Source organism: Sus scrofa, chromosome 6 (assembly GCF_000003025.6).
Source record: "Sus scrofa isolate TJ Tabasco breed Duroc chromosome 6, Sscrofa11.1, whole genome shotgun sequence".
Classification (NCBI taxonomy): Eukaryota; Metazoa; Chordata; class Mammalia; order Artiodactyla; family Suidae; genus Sus; species Sus scrofa.
In genome coordinates, this window is record NC_010448.4 from 167,266,779 (window position 1) to 167,290,798 (window position 24,020).

The 24,020-nt window shown below is 60.4% G+C and overlaps 1 protein-coding gene across 13 annotated transcripts in view; it reads left to right on the forward strand.

Moving 5' to 3' along the window:
* SLC6A9 (solute carrier family 6 member 9) overlaps positions 415-24,020 on the forward strand; it is a 34,406-nt gene continuing 10,800 nt past the window's right edge. The window contains exons 1-7 of one of the 13 annotated variants that reach the window (XM_021096814.1): positions 415-1,460; positions 1,550-1,634; positions 2,279-2,427; positions 8,020-8,134; positions 19,890-20,046; positions 20,616-20,747; positions 21,095-21,365. In XM_021096814.1, coding sequence (XP_020952473.1) covers positions 8,105-8,134; positions 19,890-20,046; positions 20,616-20,747; positions 21,095-21,365 — 590 coding nt within the window. In that variant the 5' untranslated portion in view covers positions 415-1,460; positions 1,550-1,634; positions 2,279-2,427; positions 8,020-8,104. The other 12 variants (XM_021096817.1, XM_021096818.1, XM_021096812.1 and 9 more) reach the window with 12 other exon arrangements.

Genomic DNA, 24,020 nt, shown 5'->3' on the forward strand with positions numbered 1-24,020 from the left:
CCAGAACCTTTTCACATAAGCTTCTCCCAGGGACTCAACTCACTGTGTGGCTGCCTGAAGCCCTTTCTAGATCAAGGTGGGTAACATACACACATCTGTAAATCTCTCCAGATGAACGCAAACATGCTTTGTGTTACATCAGCTGCCTGGCACAACCCACGCGGGCAACGTCTCCAACTTGCCCAGACACCCCAGGGAAAAATCTCTTTTACCCACCGCATGGGTTAAAGCGTGAGGCTGCCTCCCTGTCCCCAGATTAATCCCCAAACTCTTTCTCCCGAATAGAGGCTCAGGGGACTGAATTCTGAGCACCCCCCCCTCTTCTTCCACCCCCACCTCCCCCCGACCCCCAGCCACAGGTCTTGACAGTCTCTGGGAGACTGGCAGTGAGCATCTGGCAGTCTGTCTGTCTCCCTTCATATGGAGTCCGAAGCGTGAGGGGGGACGCCCCACTGTCCCTGGCCATGGCAGTCCCAGAAGCTTCACTGATCTTCAGTGCCCTCTTCGCAGCCCCCAGCCCACCCCCAGTCTACTGGAGGAAAGTTGGCCATTTGCCATCGTCTCAGCCTCTTCCTCACCCCATTCCACTACCTGGGGACTCTTTCAACAGCCTCCCTCCCGCCTTCCCCGTGTGGCAGCCCTTTTTGACAAGCCCCAGGGGGAGGGAGGGAAGGAGGGAGAGACCAGCAATTAAATTTACGTCCTATGCGGTGGGGTGGGGCTTGGATCACCCGTGCCGGCCCCCACCCAGAGCCAGGCACGCACACCCATACATACCACTACACAGAGCTGCTGCAGTGCCCACTGTCACTCCTCCACAAACACAGATCCACCTACACAAATCCACGGGGGCAGGGGGCACAGGCTCCACAGCCTGCTCAGGGAGCGGCGAGTGCGCGCACACAAGACACCTGCAACTCGTTCACAGGAGAATAAAAATCACAAACATGCTATACCTGCCAGGTTTGGGAACAAAGTAACAATGAAAATAATCTTGCTGATGAGAATAATGTCTCCAGACCTCCCCAGATCTGATTACATCCCTAATGTGAACAGGTTATAAGTTCCGAGTTGGCAGAGCCCGGGGGGGATGCCTTGTGCAATGGACGGCATGTGTAGCCTGAGAACTGCCTTGGCAAGAAGTGTCTGTGCCTGACACCTGTTATACTGCCCAGTGCCTCTGACAGTAAATTAATAACGTGGAATCTCACTCTTCAATTGATCTTGTGGGAGTTTCGCATGTGTGAATCAGCTTCTTAGAGGCTGACTATCCCCAGGGAACAAATAAAACTGGTTTCCTGGCCAGATGACAGTGAGGCTAGAATCAGGGTGCAGAGAAGAGACCATCTCTCCAGGTTGGTGCCCTCCCTGAGCAGAGGGCACTCTGCCGGGGGGCAACAGTGGTTCCCTGACAGCCAGTACGAAAGGCCCCTTCTTCTTGAAAGCTGGTGGCTCTTAAGGTAAGCAAATATGGGAGCTCCTTTCCACCAACCGCCAAGTATTGCTGCCCAAAGGCAGCCTGGAGCAATATGTTTTGTGCATTTTACAGGACAGGAAACAGGCTCCGCAAAGCTCCCTCTGCCAAAGTCTCTGCTTTAGCTGGAACTGGAACCCAGGTCTGTCTCCCTGGGGAGGTAAGTGGGGGTCCAGGTTGGTATCTGCAGCCCCTGTAACAATATGGCCAGCATAGAGCTGACCAAACCAATTTAGGGGAGGGTCAGTGGAGAAAGGACCCCCAGGCCTCGCGTCCCAAGGAGTAGGACCCAGGCCTTACCCAGCTGTGCCCACAGTCCCTAGCGGCGCTGCTCCAAAGGGAATGGAATTTGCTCTGACTTCTCTCTAGGGGGAACGCAGGCGCAGAAGGCCGGGGGCCTGGCAGGCTAACTCCAGCCTCAGCCCCCCCCCCCAAGTGCCCCGGCCTTCTGGCTTCATTCCAGCCCTACCCGAAGGGGACGACATCTGCTTCCTCCAAGGGCCCCAGCTGGAGGGCAGCGAGGCAAAGGTGGAGAAGGGGGCTCCTTGGCAGTGCGCACTTCCAGGGGTTCGCGGGGATCAATCATCTGAAAGCTAGAGAGACTGCAATTTTATTCTGTGGGAGGAGGAGCCTGAGAAGTCGGACGGGGGTGGGGATGAGATGGGGGCGGAGGGGGATGGCAGAGCGGCCAGGGGTGCAGTTCAGAGAGGGGAGGGACTTGGCTAGGTCTCCCAAGCCTTCTCCACTCTCCAAACTTTCACCAAACTCTTTGCCCCCGCCTCCCCGAAACCAAAACACAACAAGCTCAGGAGGAGCGGCGAACGGCGCGGCGGGGCGGGCAGACTTGCGGCGGCACTGAGCCTCGGGAGGCTGATGCAACTTTCCCTTTAAGAAAGCCACCTGGGCGCACCGCGGTGCGGACCCGGCACGCCTGGGCCGGGGGCTGCAGCATGGTAAGGGGGCTGAGGGAAGGGGGCGCTGCGGCCCCAGCCTCTGACTGTCCTGCCTTGGGTCTGGATGTTTGGTGGCTCAGCGAGGCTGAGCCCCAGAACCAGCGAGAGAGAGAGAGAGCGAGCGAGCGTGTGTGTGTGTGTGTGTGTGTGTGTGTGTGTGTGTGTGATCGCGCATGCATGCGGGCATCTGTAGGCAAGAGTATGGGTGCACGCACGGGGATGTCTGTCTCGCCAGAGAGGTCGGGGTAGGTGCGCGCGTCTGGGTGTCACCACTGTCACCAAGGAGCTGAAGCGGGAGGGAACGGCGGCGCGGGGCGGGTGGCGGAGGGGGGGTAGGCTCTCGGGTGATGGGGAGCTGCGCGCCGACGCCGGCTCGGTCCCGGGCGGCGGGCGCTGGGATGTGAAGGCAGCGCCGGAACCAGAGCGTCTGTCTAAGGCGCCAGTGGGTCTGCGCGCCGGGGGCCGGCAGGCTGGGTCTGCGCACCGCATGCGGGCTCCTGCTCTCCATCTCCTCGCCCGGCCGGCCGGCCTGGCTGCCTGTCTGGCTCCTCAAGCCGGCCTGCCTCCCTATCTGCCCGCCCACTCGCCGGCCGAGTGCGGGTTCCCGCGCGCCCGCAGATCCGAGGAAGCCGCGCCCGGGAGTTCCGGAGCCCTAGAACTGTCTTTGTCCGCGGCTCCCAGCCCCGGCTTTGGGAAGAGGCTGCGGCCGCCCTGTTCTTTGGGGACTGCTACCCGGGGAGAATCCACGCCCTCCCCACCCCAACCTTCATTCCGGGTGCGCGGAGGGCGGGCCCGGGCGGCCGCAGGTGAGGGCAGGGGCCTAGCCGACCCGGGTGCCCACCCCCAGCCGGCGCCCCGCACCCCACAGTTACGGCCGGCGGGAGCTGCCGCCGGGGCCGGGGCCGGGCGGGAGGGGGGTGCTTCCCCCGAGGGCCGGAGCCGGCCTGGGGGCGGGGCAAATGGGCGGGACCTGGGCACCCCGGTACTTTTCCACGGCGGGGACCAGGGGCGGGGCTCCCGCCCCCACAACCAGCTGAGAGGCCCACACGTGGCGGCTGATGTAACGCCCGCCCCCGCCACCTCGCACCCCGATTAAGGCGGACGCGCCTCGCTTCGAGGAATCGGGGCGCTCCAGGCGGTGCTGCAGCTCGGAAAGCGACCTCGCCTCTTCCTGCGGTTCAGGGCCTCCTCTCGGCCGGCCGGCCTCTTCTTAAAGAAGCCGCGCCCCTTTGGGGCCTGCTCTGCAGGCCACGCCCCCTTGGTGCACTCTTAAAGGAGCCGTGTCCCCGGCTCTCGGACAGCTCCCGCACCAAGCCCGGGTGTTCCTCTGCTGAAACAAGCCTGATGCTTCAGCCACTAGAAGATAAAAACTGGGGGCGAGGAGTGGAGAAGGAGAGAAGGAACCGGAGAGGTTCAAGACTCCCAAAGTGAGGGAGTGTCAGAAGATTGGTAGGTGAGGGGACTGGTTCTAGGAAGGGACTGATGGGTGACACTGAGCATGCCCAAGTGTTTCTGAGGGCCGCAGAGAAGACGCCCCCTTACTCGGCCTGCACTGCGTCTGCGGCTTCATGCCCAGCTCTGGGGACACAGAAGAATCACACCTGTGTCCTGGATGGTCTCTCCAGCTGGTGGGGAAGGCGGATTTGGACACAAGTTGCCGCGCTGCCACGGCTGCGTGGGGGGAGCATGTTAATGAGATGTACACATCGTGTTTTGGGGTAACCGGGGCGTATTGTGGAAAGATTAACTGCACTCAGGAGGACGATAATGGCACTGGGACAGATTTTGAAGAAGGGAAGGGTATATATACGTGGAAATGGGAACAAGGGCGCTCAAGTGAAAGGGAAGCACCTAAGCAGAGGCGAGAAGGCGAGAACCCTCTGGGGAGGCTGGAGAGTCCCATGTGGCCACAGATGGCCACAAGTGTCTGCAGGCAGCAGACCTTGGCTCCAGGCAGAACTAAGGGCCCTCTCCTACTTCCACGGCCCCTCCACTCCCTCCATCTCAGTGAACAGAGATTGTGCTTCCTCCTCTATGTCAGAAACTGTGAGGTCCTTGAAGGCAGAGAAAGAACCTGTCACCTTTCCATCCCCAGGGCTTGGCCCAGAGGGCCCCTTAAAACTGTCTGAACTGACAGTCTTGTTTGGAGGAGAAGACTGAGCAGTGCGACGCTAGAGGTGGCCTGGGTCCTAGGACTGCCCTCTCGCCGTCTGCCCTTGGGTCGCTCACAGGCAACTCAGACTCAGCTCACCCAGCCCATTTCCCTCCTCTCCGGACGCCAAACCTACAGCAAGCCCTGCATTCCTGTCTCTGGGTCTGGCACTGGCTTCTTCCTGTTACACCAAGAGAAGCGAGAGCCCCCTTCTCATGCCTCACACCCCCCCCAGGCCGATTCATCACCAAGTCCTACCAAAGTCACCATCTATATTGCTCTCAAATCTGTGCACCTCTCTGCACCCCATCGTCACCTTCCTGAGCCAAGCCCCCTATCCTTGGTCCGGCCGATTCCTAATTGATTTGCTCGCTCCCACGCTCGCCTCCCTCCTGTCCTTTCTCCCCATTCATCTCAGGGTGATGATTTCAGAATGCACACTCCATCAGTTTCTCCTCCCTGAACTGAGCCCAGCCTCATGGCCTTTCTACCTACTTCATTTGCTTGCATCTCTCTTCCTCTTCTCTTGCTCATTCTTGCCCAATTGAGTCCCTCTGCCTCTTAAACATCACTTCCTCAGGAAAGTCCTCGGTGACTCTTGGTCAAGGCAGGCTCCCCTGGTGTAGACTCTCATAAAGAGGATCTTTCACTTTCACACTCTTTATTGGAGACTTTAGTTATATCTATTTGAGTCACGAGTTTCACTTGGTCTCCCAGCCTGTAAGCTGCAGGAGGAAAGAAACGGGGGAGTTCTCGGTGCCCGGCACAGGTGTGGCCCAGAGAAACCTGAAATAAATATTTGTGGAGTAAACGAGCGCTGAATTGGGGCCAGCCGGGAATGCCTGCTGAATAGTTGAGGCCATATCCTGCTGGCTGTGAAGAACTCTTGGAGGGAGTCCGGGCTTCGGGACTTTGGGGAGATCAGCGGACTGGAGGAGAGGAAAGGTGGAGAACTTGTAGAGTCAGAAAGGAAGCAGGAACTTCAGAACATACAAAGGAAGTAGGAGTAGCCCCATCTTCCAGACTGAGAAAACTGAGGCTCAGAGAGGTTAAGTAACTTGCGTGAAGTCACATACCCGGGGAGGGGCAGAGCCAGGTCCTGGCCTCCTAGGTCCCAGAGCCCAAGCCCTTCATCACATGCCAAGCTGACGCTGATCCACTGCTTGTCAGGGGTGGCCCATGTGTGGGTTGGGGCAGGTGGGTGATGTGGATGCCCCAGCCCTAGAAGAGGGCCTGGCCTGCAGGAGGCATTCAGATGGTACTTTTTGAATGGATGGATGGCCATTTCACAGAAATGGCAGGTGCAGGAGAAGCAGCAAAGCTTTACACCCACCTCATTGTCCTGGAAGCCACCACCAAGCAATCTTTCCTCGACTAAAATCTGTAAGCATCCTGAACACCGGGGCTGAGTTGGCAGTGCTCAGGGTTAATGCCCTGTAGGCTGAGTTCTAGACCGAGTGTCCTCAGATCACTTGATCAGAGGGCATAATTTCCGACCTGTGAGGTGGCTCTTAATGATGCCATCTACTGTCATTACTGTCATCATCGTCATGATTTACGTGTTGGCCGAAGGGGGACACCTTTAGAGTTGGCCGTGTGGCGACAGGGTGGGGAGGTGTGGCGAGCGAGGAGCGCAAGGGGGTGATCGCCCGCGGGAGCACGACCCCCGCTTCTCCTGACGGTCCCCAGAAGGCCAAAGCCATGCGCAGAGACCTCTTCAGGAGACACTTTCAGAGGCAGGAAGGCCAGCCTGGGTGACTAATCAAAAGGAAGTAGTTACTAGTGCCATCCCCGCCTGGCCCTGCCCTGGGGACAAGGCTGTGCGGGACACTTGGTGGCCAGGGCAAAGGCCCGAGGTGGCTAAGGGGTGATTTGCATGGGCAAAGACAGGCCTTTCCTCCTCGTTTCTAGCCTTCCAATGACTTCCTGGGCCTGTGGGTGAGCAGTGGCCTCCGAGGAGGCTGCGGGTGGGGCCCCGTGGCCCAGACCAGCCTTTGGAGCAGAGTCCAGGCCATAGGAGGACCCCGAGAAGGCCCCCATCCTTCCTGGGACCAGGCCCTATGGATCAGGTCTAGTGTCCTCGTGTAGCCGGCCTAGAGTTTTCTTCCTATGAGAGAATTCTTTTTTTTTTAAGATTTGTATTTTTTATTATCATTTATTTACAATGTTCTGTCAATTTCTGCTGTGCAGCGAAGTGACCCAGGCGTACTGATGTGCATACACATTCTTCTCACATTATCCTCCGTCATGTTCCATCACAAGTGACTAGATATAGTTCTGGGTGCTGTACGGAGGATCTTCCAGGAGAGCATCCTCTGAGGCTCCTGAAGGTTGATTCCTCTCCTGTGATTCCCCCGCCTTCCACCTGCGGCCGTCCAGCATTAATCCGCGAACACCAGCATCCTGTCTCTCTGCTGCCCCCTTCCCACTCCCCAGCCCCTCGTCATCTTTCAGAGACTTCTTAACGAGATCTCACGCTGACCTGGCCCCTCATTCCAAGGCCTCAGCCTTACCCGTTTGCCCTTCCACTCAATTCCACCAATACTTCCTTCGTGCTGAGCACCGTGCCAGGTGCTATAGGCACAGAGACGCCTTTGAAACACATGCAGCCCTCAGGGAACATTCAACTCCTGGTCGACAGACCTAAGCCAGTAGGTCTAATGTGAGTGGATTAGGACATTGTCTAGAAGTCTGCACAAAACACGGACTAGGAAGCAATTTGCTCATTCTGGAGTGCAGGGAGGGGAGTGTCGGGAAAAGCTGCGGAGGAGAAGGGACACTTGAGCAGGGTCCAAAAGGATGTGTGGGACTTTACCTGGTGAACAGGAGGGCAGGTGTTGGGCAGGGGCCAGCCTGAGCGCGGGCAGGGAGGCGTGCCCGCACTTGCTGTGTTTGGTGTGCCCAGAGCTTCTGGTCTAGGTTAGTGACAAAACAACAGCCCCAGCTGCCCTGGAGCCCAAGCGGAGTGGCAACCAGGAAAGGGAAAGGCCAGCCTGACTGCTTGGCTGGGGTGAGGCTGGGGAGCCTGGACGGATGGATCCAAGCTGACTCCCTTCAGGGGAGAGGTTGAAGCCATTCACACGGACCATGAAGGAATTGGCCCCTGTCCCAGTTCTGTGTTCATTTTTTATCTTTTATAGAATTGGGCATCTGGAGAGTCAAAAATAGACCCTTGCCCATTGGGACAGGAAGCCTGGAGACCAAGGGATCCAGGGGAAGGACTGGGGGGAGAGAGAGGTAGGGGCTGGATGGAGGGTGCTTCAGACACAGGAGCAGGACGGGGAACTGGCCTGGCAGAGGGGCGGGCCAGGGCGGGAGGGGAGGCAGGGCCTGGCAGCGGGTGGTCTGGGCCCTGCCCTACCTGTCTGGGGGAGCCCTGAGGGCCACACACGCCTGCCCTGTCCTGGGTCCTCGCCTCACTCTCTGCTCTCTCTCCCCAGCTCTTGAGGCCTGTGCTCTAAAGGTGCTAAAAGCAGAGCCTGTGAGTGTGGTCTGGGACTCCAGAGCCCCCAGCCCCCCGCCACCATGGTAGGAAAAGGTGCCAAAGGGATGCTGGTGAGTACAGGGCCCAGACTTCGGGGTGGGGGGAACATGCTCGTCGCCCGCGCTGGGGCCCGCTGTCAGCTGCCGCCTGATGGGAGGGCCTAGGAGGCTCCACAGGAACCCAAGTTTAGCTCTGCCAAGGCTCCTGAGGGCTAGGGCTGTCCCAGGCCCACGCAGGCAGCCCCCACCCAGCAGGTTGGGTGGTGCCACCGCTCCGAACCCGTAGCAGGGCAGACCCTGCCATAGAGCTCGCAGGGCATGTCGGGAGGCAGGAGACACACTCCCCACCGTCATCACAAGATACCCGGGAGAGAAGGCTGCAGTTGGTCCTGCTAGGAGAACAGCCGCTCCCCACCCCCCCGGGGGGGGGCTGTCCCATGGCTGGTGGCTGACACCTGGCCCCTCCACCCTGTGCTCTGCCTGTCGTGGGGAGCATCCAGCAAATGCCTCATCCAGGGGGTCCTCAGACCCTGGCTGATTTTTCTCTTCTTCCACTTTGAAAGGTAGCAAAGAGCATTGCCCTTTGAATCCGCTCCTGAGGCCTCTCAGAAAACCTCCTTCTTGGCGTTCCCATCGTGGCTCAGCAGTCACGAACCCGAGTAGTATCCATGAGGTTGCAGGTTTGATCCCTGGGCTCGTCCCATGGGTTAAGGATCTGGCGTTGCCGTGAGCTGTGGTGTAGGTCGCAGACACAGCTCGGATCTGGCATTGCTGTGGCTGTGGCACAGGCCGATAGCTGCAGCTCTGATTCAGCCCCTAGCCTGGAAATTTCCATATGCCCATCTGCCATGGGTGCGGCCATAAAAAGACAAAAAAAAAGAAGAAAAGAAAAACTCCTTCTGCCCTTCCCCAAGCAACAGCCCTTCCTTGCCAGCTACCTCAGAGCCCAGGAGGGGTGGTGAGAAGCGGCTGGCAAGGGCAGGGCCTGGGTGAGGGCTCGAGGGAGGACTGGGGGTGAGGCCGTGGGGTTGAAGTTGACCCAGTAGGGGCTCCAGGATAGGAGAGGCGCCTGGGTGAGGGGAGGATGGCTCACCCATAGACCAGACAGGCCAGCACTGGAATCGGGAGCCAGGAAGCCACCCTCAGGGCAGGGACTGCATTTCTTCTCTGGGGATCTTGCCTGGGAAGAAGTGAGCCTGGGCAGCTGTCAGAGGAGGAGGCAGTGACTGGGCCTGGCCCCTCCCTCGGCTCCTCCCTTCCCCTCTTCCATTCTTCTATTGATGTTCTCACTTGGTGAAAGATGGATTGGCCAAGCCCTCCCCAAACAATCCCTGTCTCTCACCGAGGCCTTCTGAGATGCAAGAGTCTTTGGTCCTAGGGCATGGTCTGGGGGAGGAAGCTGGCCGCGGTGCTCCAGGACCCTCTCTCCTGCCCTGGTCTGACCTTCTAGCACCCAGCCCCTCAGGCCTGCTCTGGTCTGGCCCCCTCCTGATGAGAACAAGTCTGGGTGAACCAAGCTTCTCAAAGTATTCCTGAGCCACCCTGAACTCTGAGTGCTCAGGTGTGGGCAGAGAGAGGGGTCTCCTGGAGCTGAATGCTTGCTAGGGGGAGAGGCTGTGATGGGCGTCGGAAATGGCCTCGCCCTTCCCGGAAGTGTTGGGATGGCCAAGGGCCCGTTGCCGGAAGTGGGCTATGGCCTTGCCCTCTCCTGCATGGAGATTCTCTGAGTCCCACGGAACTTAAGAAGTCCTCTGAGTACTTGCTGGCTGCTCTACTTTCTCTGGAGTGACCCTGCAAGGACTGGGGCGGGCGGACAGAAGAGATGTGGGCCCCACGTGGCAGCACAGGGAGCATGAATCACAATGTCCCAGAATCCCTGCTGGAGCTGAGCTTCCCGGACCCGGGGCTCTGCCGGCCAGCAGGCCAGCCTGCCTCTGGAAGGGAATGCTGCCTTGGGACGCCTGTTCCCAGCACCAGGATGTGCCTAAAGATAGCTGGGGCTTGGCTTCCTCTGTGCCCTCTGACCTTTGACTTCTGCCCGCCACTGCTGCGTCCGAGGCTTACAGCATGTCCCCTGGGCACCCCCAGTGGTTGCTCGAGATTCTGTTCCAGCCTCTTTCTCAGTTCTGCCAATGACCTTGGGCTACGCTGTTCTCGGGTCCTAGACTGGAACCAAAGCCGCCTCCATTCAGGGCTAGTCGCTAGCATATGCCCCCAGGCAGCTGCCCCCGGCCTTAATCAGATGCTTGTGGTGCCCTCAAGGCAAATGACTGAGGATGCGCTGTCTCCCGACGCCGTGGTGGGGCAGCGCAGAGGGTACTGAGGGCCATGCGTGTAAGCCACTGGCATTTGGACCATCCCAGGTCTGTGGCTTCTGTTGCTGTTGTGCCCTGGGATGCTGGGAATAGGCAGCTGGCCCCTGCCATGGGTTCCTCACTTCCGTCCCCCTTGGCCTCAGGTTTAGGGGTGAGGGCATGGGTCCCCAGGGGTCTTCATTGTCCACCCGTGTCATCATTGGAGCCTCTGCTGGGCTCTTCGTGTGGCAGGTGTCCCGTGGAGGACAGTCCACTTCCCAGCACGTGCCCAGGCCCACATGCCTGCCGCACGTGTCTCTCCCGCACTCCCAGCCCAGATGGTCTCTGCCAGACCAGCTCAGCTGCCTCCCTCACGCCTCAGCAGCTCCTAGGACAGGGTCGTGCAGGAACCCAGCTGGCCAGGGTGCCTCCAAGCTTGGGAGCAGCTGGGATGCTTGGGGGCACCGGAGGTGGGGCACGCGGGGGGGCTCTTTCATGGAGACCTAGTGCCACTATACACATGTCGGGCTGGGCTGCCTGGGGCTCAGCAGAGACAGAGCTGGAGGAGAGGAGCCTAGGACGGGAGAGCCCCACGGGGTCAGCTTCAACCCCACGGCCTCGCACAAAGTCCACAAGCTGGCTGACTCAGTCCCTCCTGTGTGCCCGTTCCCCACTCGCATGGCATCTTGGGCAGAAAGGCCTCGGTGAGCCTCACTGGCCTCGCCCCCCCCCATCTTTGAGGACTTAGTTGCTTCTGCCACTGGGAAGCCTCGTGATGAATAAGAGCAGAGTCACCCGGGCTAGAGGCCTGAGTGCCAGGGCATCTAAATCATGCTAGGAGGCTTTGAAAACACATGGGCCACCTGGGACTGCCCCACCCTGACCTGTTCTATAATGCTTTGACAAGAGGGCTTGGCTGCTTCTTGTTTGCAGCAGCCATCACAGGGCCTGGAGCACAGTGGGTGCTCACCTAGCCCAGGTCCTGGCATGTGGCAGGTGCTCAACTAGTATGGGCTTGACACATTGGAAGCTCATCTAGCACAGGCCTTGGCACATGCTGGGCCCTCCCTTGGTAGAGGGCCTGTCACGTTCCGGGAACTCACCTAGCACGAGTCCTGGCATTGGACAAGTGCTCAACTAGTACAGACGTGGCATACATTGGGCATTCACCTACACAGTGCCAGGTCTACAGTGGGTGATCACCCCGCTCGGGTCTGGGCATATATTGGGTCCTTGGCTGGCACAGAACATGGCATACATGGAGCACCCATCTAGTTCGAGACCTAGAACCCCCAGGGTGCTCTCTTAACACCAAGCCTGGCACACACTGGCAGCTCTCCCAGCACTGGACCTGGCATATATTAGGTGCTTTGCTAGGATGGGTTTGACACACAGTAGGTCCTCTTCAGCTCAGGCACTGGCACACAGTGGGCCCACTCCTTATACGAGGCCTAGTGCAAAGGAGGTGCTCTCCTAGCCAGGACAGCCTGAGTAATGACTTACTTAGTTAATCAGCTCCATGATCCGAGATGATCCTAGCTCAACAGCTACCCCCTCCCCAGCAAAATGGACAATATTTAGATCCAGGGGAAGAGGCCCAACCCTCCTCAGGCTTCCTCTCTGGACCCAGGACCTGCTCTCCACTCCCCTTGGTCTCATTCCGCTCCTCAGCCTCCCCGGGTCCCATCTACCCGGGCCTGAGCCTTCTTCTCCCCTCACACAGCTTCCCTACAGCCCTGCCACCCCCAGCCCTTTTCAGTCCGGGCTCAGCAGGACCTTCCCTCGGAGTCACAGGGCACAACCAACCCCCTAGGCTCCCTGGCCCTCTGGAAGAATGCCCACTCTTATTAAGAAAAGTCAGAGGCGGGCTTGGGGGAGCCGGCCTCCCTGAGTGGGGCTGGAGCAGCTGGATCCCACTAATGAGGCCTCATTACGGCCAGGACCCAGCTGGGCTGCTGCCGCCTCCTGTCCCCCTGGCCAGAGCCAGAGAAAGCTGTCCAGCCAGGGCTGCCTGTTCCGGGCACCCAGCCCAGGCCAGGGCAGCCAAAGCCCGGAGCCCACCCTGGGTGGAAGCGAGCATTTGGGCATCATGGGTGACTGGGCCTTCCTGGAGCCAGTGGGCCAGCCAGGGCCTTGGCCCTCAGTCTGGGCTCTCACAGGAAGTCAGGGGAGCGTGTCTGGAGACCTGCGTGAGTCTGGCCCAGGGAGCGGCTCAGTCAGTGGGGTCTGAGGCCTTTCCTAGCAGACTTGCCTGAGCCAAGGTCAGTCCCCACCCTCTCCCCCCACATGGACATAATAACACATCTCCCTCAAGGAGCTGTTAGGAAGAGTCGATGAATTGAGGTAGATATATGTACACGAAGAGTTTAGCACCGTGTCTGTTTCAGTGGGCACCTCCCGTTACTATCTATGGCCGTTATTAACAAGGCTCAGTAGCTTCAATGCTGGGTGGATGTTATTCCCATTTTAGAGAGGAAGAAACTAAGACCAGATACGTTAAAGTGACTTGCCTAAGGAGATTCATATAGTGAGAACTACCAGAGCTGGGGTTTGAACCCAAGCCTGTCTGAGTCTAAAGCCTTTTCCCCTTAAAAAAAAAAATGATCAGGGGTTCCCTTTGTAGCTCAGCAGGTTAAGAACCCGACATAGTGTCTGCGAGGACGCAGGTTCCATCCCTGGCCCCGCTCGTTGGGGTAAGGATCCAGTGTTGGCTGTGAGCTGTGGTGTAGGTTGTGGATGCGGCTTGGATCCTGCGTTGCTGTGGCTGTGGTGTAGGCCGGCAGCTGCAGCTCTGATTAGACCCCTAGCCTGGGACCTCCATATGCTGTGGATGCGGCCCTAAAAAGAGAAAAAAATATTCTCATGCTGCCCTGCTCCCAGTGGGGTGACCACACGGACCAAACCCCAGGAAAGCTTCCTTTACATCAGAACTCAGCGTGCTTGCCTCTGACGGATGTTTGCCAAGGTCCTACCGCATTCCCTTCTCTCGTGAGGTCACGCCATCCTCTTGGCTGGGTGGGGTCCCCAGCTCCCCGGGGGACTGCTCTAGGGCCCGTCACCCCCCAGCCCACAGCACGCCAAGAAATGCAAGATGCTCTGGTGGTGGCTGGCGGGCCGTGCCTCCTTCCTCCTGCTGCCTCACTGTCTAGTGCCCAGTGGCACCCAACCACCCTACCGGGAGCCCACCAAGTGCCAGGTCTCTGTGCTCCGAAGTATCTGGACGCCAGACCCCGAGCTAGGATGGGAGCGAGCCGTGCACGTTCTCTCTCTCTCTCTCTCCCCTGTGCCTGCTCTGCCTCACCCTGCGTTAGTGAGTGTGTGTATGTGTTTTTTGTTCCAATAACTTGCTGGGAACAAGGGAGAAGCACAACAAACCCCACGCCCCACTCTAGCTGTGGAGCACCCGCACAGGGCTGGCCGGAAAGGGAGGGCCACGGAGGGGGAGGCAGAGCTTCGGGAGGAGATGAGGTGAAAGTAATTGATGCTGCCCAGCCGGCAGTGGAAGAGGCAGGGGATGCGTCAGTGTCGCCCGGAGCTGGCAGAGGTGTGAATGAGCGGAGGAGACACGCGGCGCTCGGCTCCAAGTGCTCACCCTGGGATGGCCGCGGCACAGGGACCTGCGGCCCCCTCCTCCCCAGAACAGGTCGGTCACCTTCCAGAAGGTCGAGCCCCCTCTCTGGTGCCAGGCAGACTGGGAGACAGGGCTGGAAGTGGGGAGAGGGGCTGAGTGGTCTGTGCCAGGGAGGGGCAGGCACAGCCAGCCAGAGAGACAGACACCAGCAAAAGTGACCCAGAAAGTTGCCACTGTGCAAAGGAGCAGCAAGAGTTAGCTGTGTGGCGGGGGGCGCGGGGGAGGAGAATGGGGGTGTGAGGGCTCCCCCCAGCCCAAGGACCTGCTGAGAATCTCCTCTGTGTATCAAAGCTGCATTGTCCCAGCTCCCGGGGAGACGGGCCGGAGGTGCCCAGGAATTGTACTGATCAATACAGCGCCATTGTCTGTGCCACGGCAGTTATTCCTATGGGGAGAGTGGGTGAGGGGGCAGGAGGACTTGGTACATGGACTCCGTGGTGAGGGTGGGGGAGGGGGACGGGGCGAGAGTCTCGACGGGAGGAGAGAGACCCCACGGGATGTGTGCCACTGTCCGGGACAAGTGCCCGGGTGGGGTGGGCACCGGTGTGTCCTCATCCCTGGAGGCTGGGCATGGGCAGGGCTGTCAGGCACAATGGGGCTGATGGCAGTGAGGGAGAGGGAACTAGGGAAGCCACCTTCCTTCCCTGTAGGGATCCTGACTTGACCTTCGGAAGGGAAGAGAGGGAACGTCCCCTGGAAAGGCGCGGGTTGGGTTTGAGAGAAGCATTAGGCAGGGCTGCCCTCCACTCGCAGGACTGCCAGGGTCAGAAACCAAAGCCGCTTCCCAGAATGCCAGCCCGCTGCCAGCCAGTGGGGGCAGGGACTGCTCATGGCTGCCATGGTGCGGGCAGGACTGCTGGGCTTCGAGGCAGAGACAGAGCCCACCCGACAGCCCCATCACTGTTCCCGGGGCCTGGAGTGGAGCCTGGCGTGTCTGGGTGCATCTTCTGTCTGCCACCCACAGGATGGGCAGGTCATACTGTGGCAGTCTGAGGCTCTGGGACAAAAGAGCACAGGGCATGTCCCTGCCTCTCTCACCTCCTCAACAAGGGCCTGGTCTCCTGACAGGTGCACCGAGGTGTTTCTCGAGGCAAGAGGCGTCCTGCATACGGCTGGGGCCTGGGCTAGATTTTCCCATGGTCCGCTCCTCCAGCCCCGGCCCTTAACTCTGTCCCATGTCCAGATAAGCAAGGCCAGATGAAATACGCAAGGCTCTGCCACTGCAGGGCAGGTGCTGCCTGAGGGCCAGCCTGGCCCCTGGACCGACGGGACCGATGGGAGAGAAACTGGGGACGTGCGAGCCAAGGGGTGTGAGGCGGTTCGCCGGGTCTCCTGAGGCAGCCACCGTTGCCTGTCACGGCTGTTCTGCCTGAATTCCCCACGGGGGCTCAGAGAAAGTTGCCAGTGATCTGGATTTGGCGCGGGGTCAGTCTGGGATGTAGGGTCTTGCCCGCTCTCCTCCACAAAGTTTGTCTTGGATGGGCTTCCTCCCTTGAGCAAACCCCGGGGCTGGTGAGTCCCAAACAAGAAGCCTGCTGGATCCCGCCAGGGCCCGCCCAGCCAGCGCTGCTCCGGGAGGGCTCGGGGTCCACCGAGAGCAGAGCAGAGAGCTCACAATTCACAAAAATACCCAGGGAACCCTCCCTCGGAGGCAGGGAGGCGGGAGCCAGAGCACAGCCGTCGGCCAGGGTAGAAACCGGGGCCGTGTCTGAGTCTGAGCATGAAGAAAGGGGGCCACCCCTGCTGTGGTGGTGGCAGTGGCAGCGGTGGTAGCCTCTGGGAGCAGACTCTGCAGCACCGTTTCCTCTTTACGTGTTGCTGTAGTTTCCAGCTTTTTTTAATGATAAGCTTATACTTATCATTACAATCAGAAAGAAAGGAATAACGTTTTAAAAAGTTGTGTCGAAAGCCCATGGGACCTAAAGGGAACTACAGGAAAGAGTGAGAAATGGCAAATCCCAGGCAAGGCAGAGCCACAGACGGTTAGGAGAAGGAGCGGAGTTGTCTGTCTGTCCCTGACTTTATAGGTAAGGAGGCCAAATGCTGAGAGAGGAAGTGGTTGCTCAGGCTGCTGGGGGAGCAGGCTCTAGAATGCTAGGGTTCTAACCCCCAGTGCAGATTCCTCTCCTGCCAAGTTCAAGGTGTAGTGGGAGATCTGGATTCTGCGCTCCGAGCTGAACTGCCGGAATTCCAGGAGGTCACCCAGAGCCACGATTGAGCCTGGCACAGGGCTGTGTAAGGGGCTTATGTAAGTGACTGCTCGGGGTGGCTCACCCCGCTCGGCAGGGACGGGGGTGGCAGGTTGTGAACCCAAGACAGGTCAGGTCACCGATCCTTGGGCAGAGGCAGACGCTGCTGCCTTGGTGACTGCTTCCAAGGGTAAAGGGTCTGTGCGTCTGTGCATGGCGGGCATCGTGGAGGATGAGCAGCCAGCCCACCCACTCAGCTGTGGAAGAAACACCCTGTAGCCTGCATGCTGCCCAGTCTGGGGATGCTCAGGCGCAGGGCAGGGCAGTCCCCATCCCACCCGGCCAGTGGTGGGAGCGTCAGAGGTGGGGGGGGGCTATCCGGGGAGCCCAGGAGGAGGTGCCAACCCAGAGGGGCAGCAGGCCACTGTGGTTCAAGTTATCACCCAGGTGTGAGCACGGGAGGGAGCTTGGGAGCGCAGCGAGGGGCAGACAGTGGGAGATGGGTGATGGGCAGGAGGAGCCTGGGATCCTGGCCAGTCGGGTGAGGCTGAGCTGAGTTAGGCAGACGGGCCACCAGTCTGGGTCAAACCCTGAGCACAAAGAGATTCTTTCGTGGATACCTGAGAGCCAACACCCTCTGCAGGGACAGTTATTATCAGTGACACGCCATCCACCCAGCAGATCAAGAAAATGGGAGGCTAAGAATAGGGAAGATGATGCAAAGGAGAAAAAAAGTCGTGCGGTATATTGAAAAAGGTTTGCCAGCCTCGCTGCCGGGAAAGGAAGTGGAGGGGAGTCCCCAGAGGAGGGCTGGGGGAGGAAGGAACCTGAGTCCCTAGGACCCCCCCCTCCCCCCGCCGAGGGCCCCTCCCCTCCTGTGTGCTTGGAGGAAGGTGGGCTTCCTCCATCCTCCGCTGAGCCCTCGGCCCTCAGCAGCCAGAGGCCTGGCTGTGGACCCGGCTCCTGGGCAGCATCCTAACCACAGCTCCCACTCGGGGCACCCAGGGCACCGCAGGGCCGGGGAGCCATGGACGGTGCTGCTTCTGCTGAGGGCGGCTCACACCACGTGTCGGGTGTCATTTCGGCCTCTTCTCCACAGCCGACCCCCCGTGTTATCAGTCACTTCTCCCCACAGCCCAAGCCCCCACTCCCAGGTCCAGGCCCCTGTCCCGAGGCTCCCCCCTCCCCAGCCAGCAGGGCTGAGCTGGTTAGTGCCAGGCTCAGAGCTAGGCTGCTCATCAACGGAGCCACCCCTGGCTCCCGAGGGCTCCATCAAGCGGCTGCCTGTGGCACGTGGCTGGGGGCGTCACCCTCCTCGCTGTCCCCTCATGCCAGGGAAGGAGCCCATCTCCGCAGTCCAAGTCTGGTCCCACTGCACCTGCTCGGGGAGGCGGGGGGCCAGGAGAGAGGCCTTGGCCTTCCAGCCTTGGGGACCTCAGTCTCTGCGAGAGGCCTGGCCCTTGCCTCGCCCACAAGCCCATCCTGGACCCTCCGTTGCCTCTTTTACAGCTGTAACTGCCGCGGCGCGACCCCACCCATGTCCTCTGCTGCTGCCACAATCCCCCATTGTGCCCCTGAGTAAACAAGCCTCGGCCGGAATAGAACTGTTATTGTAGGCCGAACATATAGGAGGCCTCTTGGGCTGCGCTTTGTTTGGGAGAAACCACCCCAGCAGGCCTCGCGCCCTCCGAAAAAATGCCCCCTCCCCCTGGCACGGGGTTGCGAGGCCTGTCCCAAAAACGGCCCTGGGAGGTGGTGACAGGCGTGGGCAGGATTCCGGAGGGACCTGCCACACGGCCAAGGTGCCTAAGCCTCTTCATCAGGGTGGCCCGTGACCTCACCCTGCCCCCACCCCCACGTCTTGTCCTTCTTGCCTGCACTTGTCACTTGAGAAATTCCCCTTTGTGGTCACGCTGAAGTTGCGTATAAAGACTCTGCATTTGTTTATCTCATTGATGCCTTACTTCCCCAGCAGCCTTCCACCTCTGAGTGGGCAGGGGCGAGTGTTTTTCACTGCCAAATTCCCCGAGCCCGGTGCAGGGCCGGGCACCCAGGAGGTGCTCCTCAAGCTCCGTGGCCGTTGGAATGACCAGTCAGCTCTGCCAGTCAGCTCTGGGTGCTCCTTGATGGGAAAGCCACAGTTCTGGGTACTGTGTCCCCGAACCTCCCAGGAGGGTGCGGGGCTCAGCATCTCCTCTGGGGGCAAGGCTGGATTGGGTGACAGTGCCATAGTGCCCCCGTGGTGGGCAAGCCCAGAGGGGCCCCCCACACGTGGTGCCCACTGGGGGAGCAAGGGGCGCACGGCTGGAGCTCCTGCCGGCGCCAGGCCCTTCCCAAAGGGGCCTTTCCTCCTCTCCGGGTGTGTCCATCAGTGTCAGGGTGTTGATTGGCCAGGGTGCCGTTGTCCTTGAACCTGTCTCTTTCAAGCGGAGGCTCAGCGGCACTGCTGTGCCGTCCCTCAGAGGCCGTGCTGCTCTGTCTCTGATCCTGGGGGTCCTCCAGGGCCACCTGCCCATTTCTGTCAGGAGAACAGCCCACCTCTGGGAGGCGGTCTCAGTCCCTCAAGGACCCTCTGGGCTCCTCTGCTGGTGACTCTTGGGGTCCCTGTCTCCTCGTGAGACCCTGCTGACCCCTCACTGTCTGACTCAAGGTGGCTTGATGTCCGGCTCACCTGGGAGGGGGCGGAAGGGCATGGCATGGGGGAGGGGTGCGCCCCCACTTAGAAAGGGACTTAACTGGGTTCGTTCCGGGTGTCGGCTGGGGTCCTCCGTGGGGCTTCAGGCCGCCCGGTCCAGCCCCACAGCTCCCCCAGGCCAGTCTGGCATCCTTCCCTTAGGGCAGACCCTCTTCTCGGCCCCCCTCTTCTGCAGCCCCCGCCCCCCGCCCCGCTCAGAGACCCTTTTCCGGAGTCACCCCCTCTGTTTCCCCTGGCAGAGTCTGTCCTCCAAGTCTGGCGTGGTGCCTTCAGCTCTGGTCTCCTCCCCCAACTCATGGCCAGCACCCCCCAGCCCAGGTCAGCTTCCCCGGGGGCCCCTCCCCAGGTGTAGGCAGTAGAGATGACTCCCCTGGGCCCTCCCGTCCTGAGTCCCAGAAGGCCCCCCGAAGGTCTGGCCCAGCTCAGCCGCCTCCCCGCTCCCTCACCCTATAGCCCTGCCCAATGTGTGCCCCAGGAGAAAGCCTTCAGCTGGGAGAAGGGTCCGGCATCCCCTCCCCAGCAGCCGCCTGTCGTGGGCAGCGTGCTCAGCCTGGTGATGTGGTGGCGGCGGGTGGAGGGGGCTGTCTGGACACAGGCCCCTTTGTGCCCAGCCCGACTTGGCTGCTTGCTATGAGGCTCAGCTGCTCCCAGATCCTCACCCAGAGGCGAGAGGGGAAGCTTTGCGGGGGGGCAGGGGGGGTGGAGGGTTCTCAGCTCAAGCTCCCTCTCAGGGTCCCACCTCTCAGCTCTTGGCAGCAGCTCCTCAGGTGGGCTGGTGCCCCTGGCATGGGTGCCGGGGGGCTGGTGAGGGAGGCGCTGCTCGGCACCCTTTGGCAGCCACTCCTCCCCCTTCCCCTCCTCTGCCAGGCCGCCTGCAGCTCCTGCCAGCAGAGGGGAAGCCCAGGGTGGGGGGTGTGGGCTTGGAGGGTCCGTGGTGTCCCCACTGGGGGAGGCCCAAAGGGACAGGCACCGCACGCAAATGCCTTGCTGATGGTAGCTTCTCTCCTGTCCCCCACAGAATGGTGCTGTGCCCAGCGAGGCCACCAAGAGGGACCAGAACCTCAAACGGGGCAACTGGGGCAACCAGATCGAGTTTGTACTGACGAGCGTGGGCTATGCCGTGGGCCTGGGCAATGTCTGGCGCTTCCCATACCTCTGCTATCGCAACGGGGGAGGTACCCAGTGGGCACAGGGCAGGGACCTCCCACGTGGATAGAGCCCAGCCACCAGGCCCCGCCACCCCCTCCCTGGTACAAGACCCCACACCAGACAGGCTGGCTTCTGGCCCGGATTTCCTGTGCCCCCTTCCCCAGCTTACCTACCCTTTACCTAAGGCACAGACCACCCCTGCCCCTGGCAGCCTGCTCCCTGGAGGTGAGGAGAGGTGGAGAAAAGCACCCCACCCTCCCCGAGCTCCCCATTTCAGCAGCTCTGCTACATGATTCAGGGATATTCTGGGGTCCCAACCACCAATGTTGTGAAATAGCTTGGTTAAGCCATCAAATCCCACCCAGACATGGCGGCTCTGGGGCATGGGTTCAGCTCAGAGCAGATGTCCTTGGGCGCCTCTGCCAAGTTCAAAGCCAGGCCATGAGCAGTGGGCTGCAGACCTAGGCTCTGGCTTCATGCGAGGCACACCCTCCTGGGGCTCAGCCAGTCGCAAAGGTTTTGCGGTCAGTTCCGTGCAGGAAGAGGGTGGGATCCCCCGGAGCCACCCCTGAGCCCGCCCTCTCCCTCCCGCCAGGCGCCTTCATGTTCCCCTACTTTATCATGCTCATCTTCTGCGGGATCCCCCTCTTCTTCATGGAGCTCTCCTTCGGCCAGTTTGCAAGTCAGGGGTGCCTGGGGGTCTGGAGGATCAGCCCCATGTTCAAAGGTGAGGCCTGGGTGGGGTGCGCACGCACGCGCGCACACACACACATACACACACGCACCCCGCCTCCAGGGACCGTGCTGACTCACCCATCTGTATAAACACCGCCAGCCCCTGTGGAACCGTGGTGCTGACCCTGAGCCCCACATCAATGGCCAAGGCCATGGACACACGCTGGGATCCCTGTTTGCTTGGCCTCCACCCGTTCCTCTGACCGCGTGCTTATACACAAAGCCCTTGCCCCCCCTCCCGCCCTGCCCAGGCCTTGACCTGGGCCCCAGGCCCCTCGGGAGGCCCCATGCCGCCTCCCGCCAGGTGTGTGAGGCTGCCCCCCGCCACTCCTCCCGCAGGTGTGGGCTACGGCATGATGGTGGTGTCCACGTACATTGGTATCTACTACAACGTGGTCATCTGCATCGCCTTCTACTACTTCTTCTCGTCCATGACGCCCGTCCTGCCCTGGGCCTACTGCACCAACCCCTGGAACACGCCCGACTGCGCCGGCGTGCTGGACGCCTCCAACGCCACCAACGGCTCCCGGCCCCCCGGCCCGCCCGGCAACCTCTCCCACGTGCTCAACCACACCCTGCAGAGGACCAGCCCCAGCGAGGAGTACTGGAGGTGAGCCCCCCGCCCTCCCCAGCATAGGACCTGGGCTTCTGGGGAGTTCCCCTGGCACCAACCCTCAGCCCTGCCTCTCCCCAGCAGGCCACGGCTACGGCTACAGTCTGGGGAGGGTGCCAGGAACGGAGCAGGGCGGAAGGGCAGGGAGAGGTGCAAGGAGTCGGCGGCCTGGTTCAGGGATGAGGCGGACCCGCCAGAGAGCGATGGAAGCCGGGGCTGTTGAGCTGGGGCGTCGTTACAGAGGAGCAGGCGTGATCAGAGGAGGGCTGCAGCTGTCAGGCCAGTGTGCAGAGGAGAGTCAGGGAACAGAGGGGTGGCTTTTTGGTGAGAAGAGCCTCATGGGTGAGGCCCTGGCTCCAGGTCCCCTAACCTGCTGAGATGAGAGTAACAGGTGGGGGGGTGGACTCCTGGGCTGTGAGGAGCCTAGGACAGAGCACTGGCCTCTTGTTGGAGCTCTTGCAAGAATGAAGCTTAGACTTAACGCTGCAGAACAAAAGAGGCCATGCAAGGTTCCTGGCCCCAGGGTTGTCATCGAGCTGTGCTTAGGCAAAGACGGCCTGGAACCCCTGTGCCCCGTGGTGGCAGAGAACAGGGTCTCGGGGCTGGCTGAAGGGAAGCTGCTGCTGGAGGTGTCTGGAACATCTCGTCCCAGCGGGGTGGGTGTGAGGGCACAGCGGGACATCGTGGAGGAAATGCCCCGTGTCCTGTTGGGGAACTCATGGGAAGGGGGCTTTGTGGGCTGGCGGGCAGGCCTCGTTCATTCATTCCATCAGCATTTGTGGTGTGTGGGGTGTGAATGGCCCGGAGCCTGAGGAGTTCACAGGCCCCTGGGGAGATGGGTAGCGAACGATCTTCGGGGCAGGTGCCTCGGTGCAGGTCATGTGCAGGGGTGTGGCGGGGGCGAGACCAGGTGATCAAGAGGAGGGAGGGAGGGCGATGTGGAAGGGACGGGGAGAGACGTGATCAGGTGGGCTGAGGCCAGGAGGTGGCAAACTGGAGCTGGGGTCAGGGGCAGGTGGGACACCGAGTAACGGGACAGAAGAGGCCAGAGGCGTCATAAAGTGCCAGCTGCCCCTGCCAGGCTAAGCGCTTAGGCTTCCTCTGCTATATGATGGAGAGCCATATACCCGAGTGGCCAAGGCCCCAGCGACACCCTGAAGTCCCAGCAGGTCCATGTCCTCTCAGCCCAGGCCCAGCGCTCAGACCCTGTTCCCTGTGCCAGCCTCTCTGCTGGGCTGTAGATATTCAGAGACGGTTAAGATGTGGTCACCGCCCATGGGGGTTGTGGTGGAGACGACAGAGCTGTTGCCTCCCAGTGAGGGGCGGGCAGAAGTACCTCTGGGCAGACTCAGCCCCTCGGTCATTGGACAGATCGTTTCTTGGGCACCTGGTTGGTACCAGGCACTGGACTCGGCGTGGGGGCAGAGCAGGGAGTAAGAAAGCAGACTGCCCTCTCGGAGCTCACATCTAATGGGAGAACTAAGCAAATAACTGCCCGGTTAGGTATTACGCTGCATTTGAGGCACGGTGCGGACTGGGCCACCTGGTCTAGACTGGGAGCAAACTTTCTGGAAGCTCCCAGAAGCACAAAGCCCCACCCACACCCCTGGAGTTGCTCTAGAAGCTCTCACCCCAGGGGTTTTCTTCCAGGGATTCCCAGCCCAGTGGGGCCATTGCAGGGCAAAGCTCAGGAGATTTTATCCAGGGCAATTAGAGGGGAATTGCCCTCTAAGAAAACTGGCTTTGGGTTGGGAGACCAGCTGAACTCTGCCCCTCAGCGGAGGCTGGAGCCAGGCCTCCCAACAAGCTGCTGTCCCAGGCAGGACTCCTTCCCTGCTGGATGGCTCCCTGCTGCCCCCTCCTGGGCAGCGTGGGGAAATGAGCCTGGAGAGGGCTGCCTGGGCCAACCAACAAGGTGAGGTGAGCAAGCACCTCCATTTCTTGGGCACCTGTTTTTGTGCCAGGCACATGATCTTATATTACCCCTGTTTTTCAGATTCGGAGACTGATGCTCAGGGTTAAGGCACAGGGAGGCAATGCAGTGTCAGGATGTACGCGCCCCCCTGTGCCTGCAGCCTGGTGTAAAGTAGGCCAGTGGTGGTACCCTGCAGGCGTTCCGGGCCCACACACTCCGAAGCCCCCTTTGGAAAAAGCTGCAGGATCTCATTTGAGCCGCACACAACCCTGCAAGGCTGCAAGGGAGTGTGTGCAGGTTTTACAAATATTCCCACTTTGCAAGTGAGGAAAGCAAGTCACAAGAAAGATTGATAGAGTTCCCACTGTGGCTCGGTGGGTTAAGGACCCACCCTTGTCTCTGTGAGGGGGCAGGTTCGATCCCTGGCCTCACGCAGCAGGTTAGGGAACTGGCATTGCTGCAAGCTGCAGTGTAAGTCACAGCTGTGGCTCAGATCCAGTGTGGCCCCCACTGTGACATAGGCCTCAGCGGCAGCTCTGATTCAACCCCTGGCCCAGAAACTTCTGTATAGTGCAGGTGTGGCTGTAAAAAGAAAAGAAAAAGAAAGAAGGAAGGAAAACCTAAAGTAAAAAAAAGCTCCCAGGGTAGCTTTCTGAGCCCATGTCTGCCCTCTCAATCCTGTTTCACAGTCCTCTGTCTGACTCCTGCTAGATGGGCCCTAAGCTCAGGGCCCACCT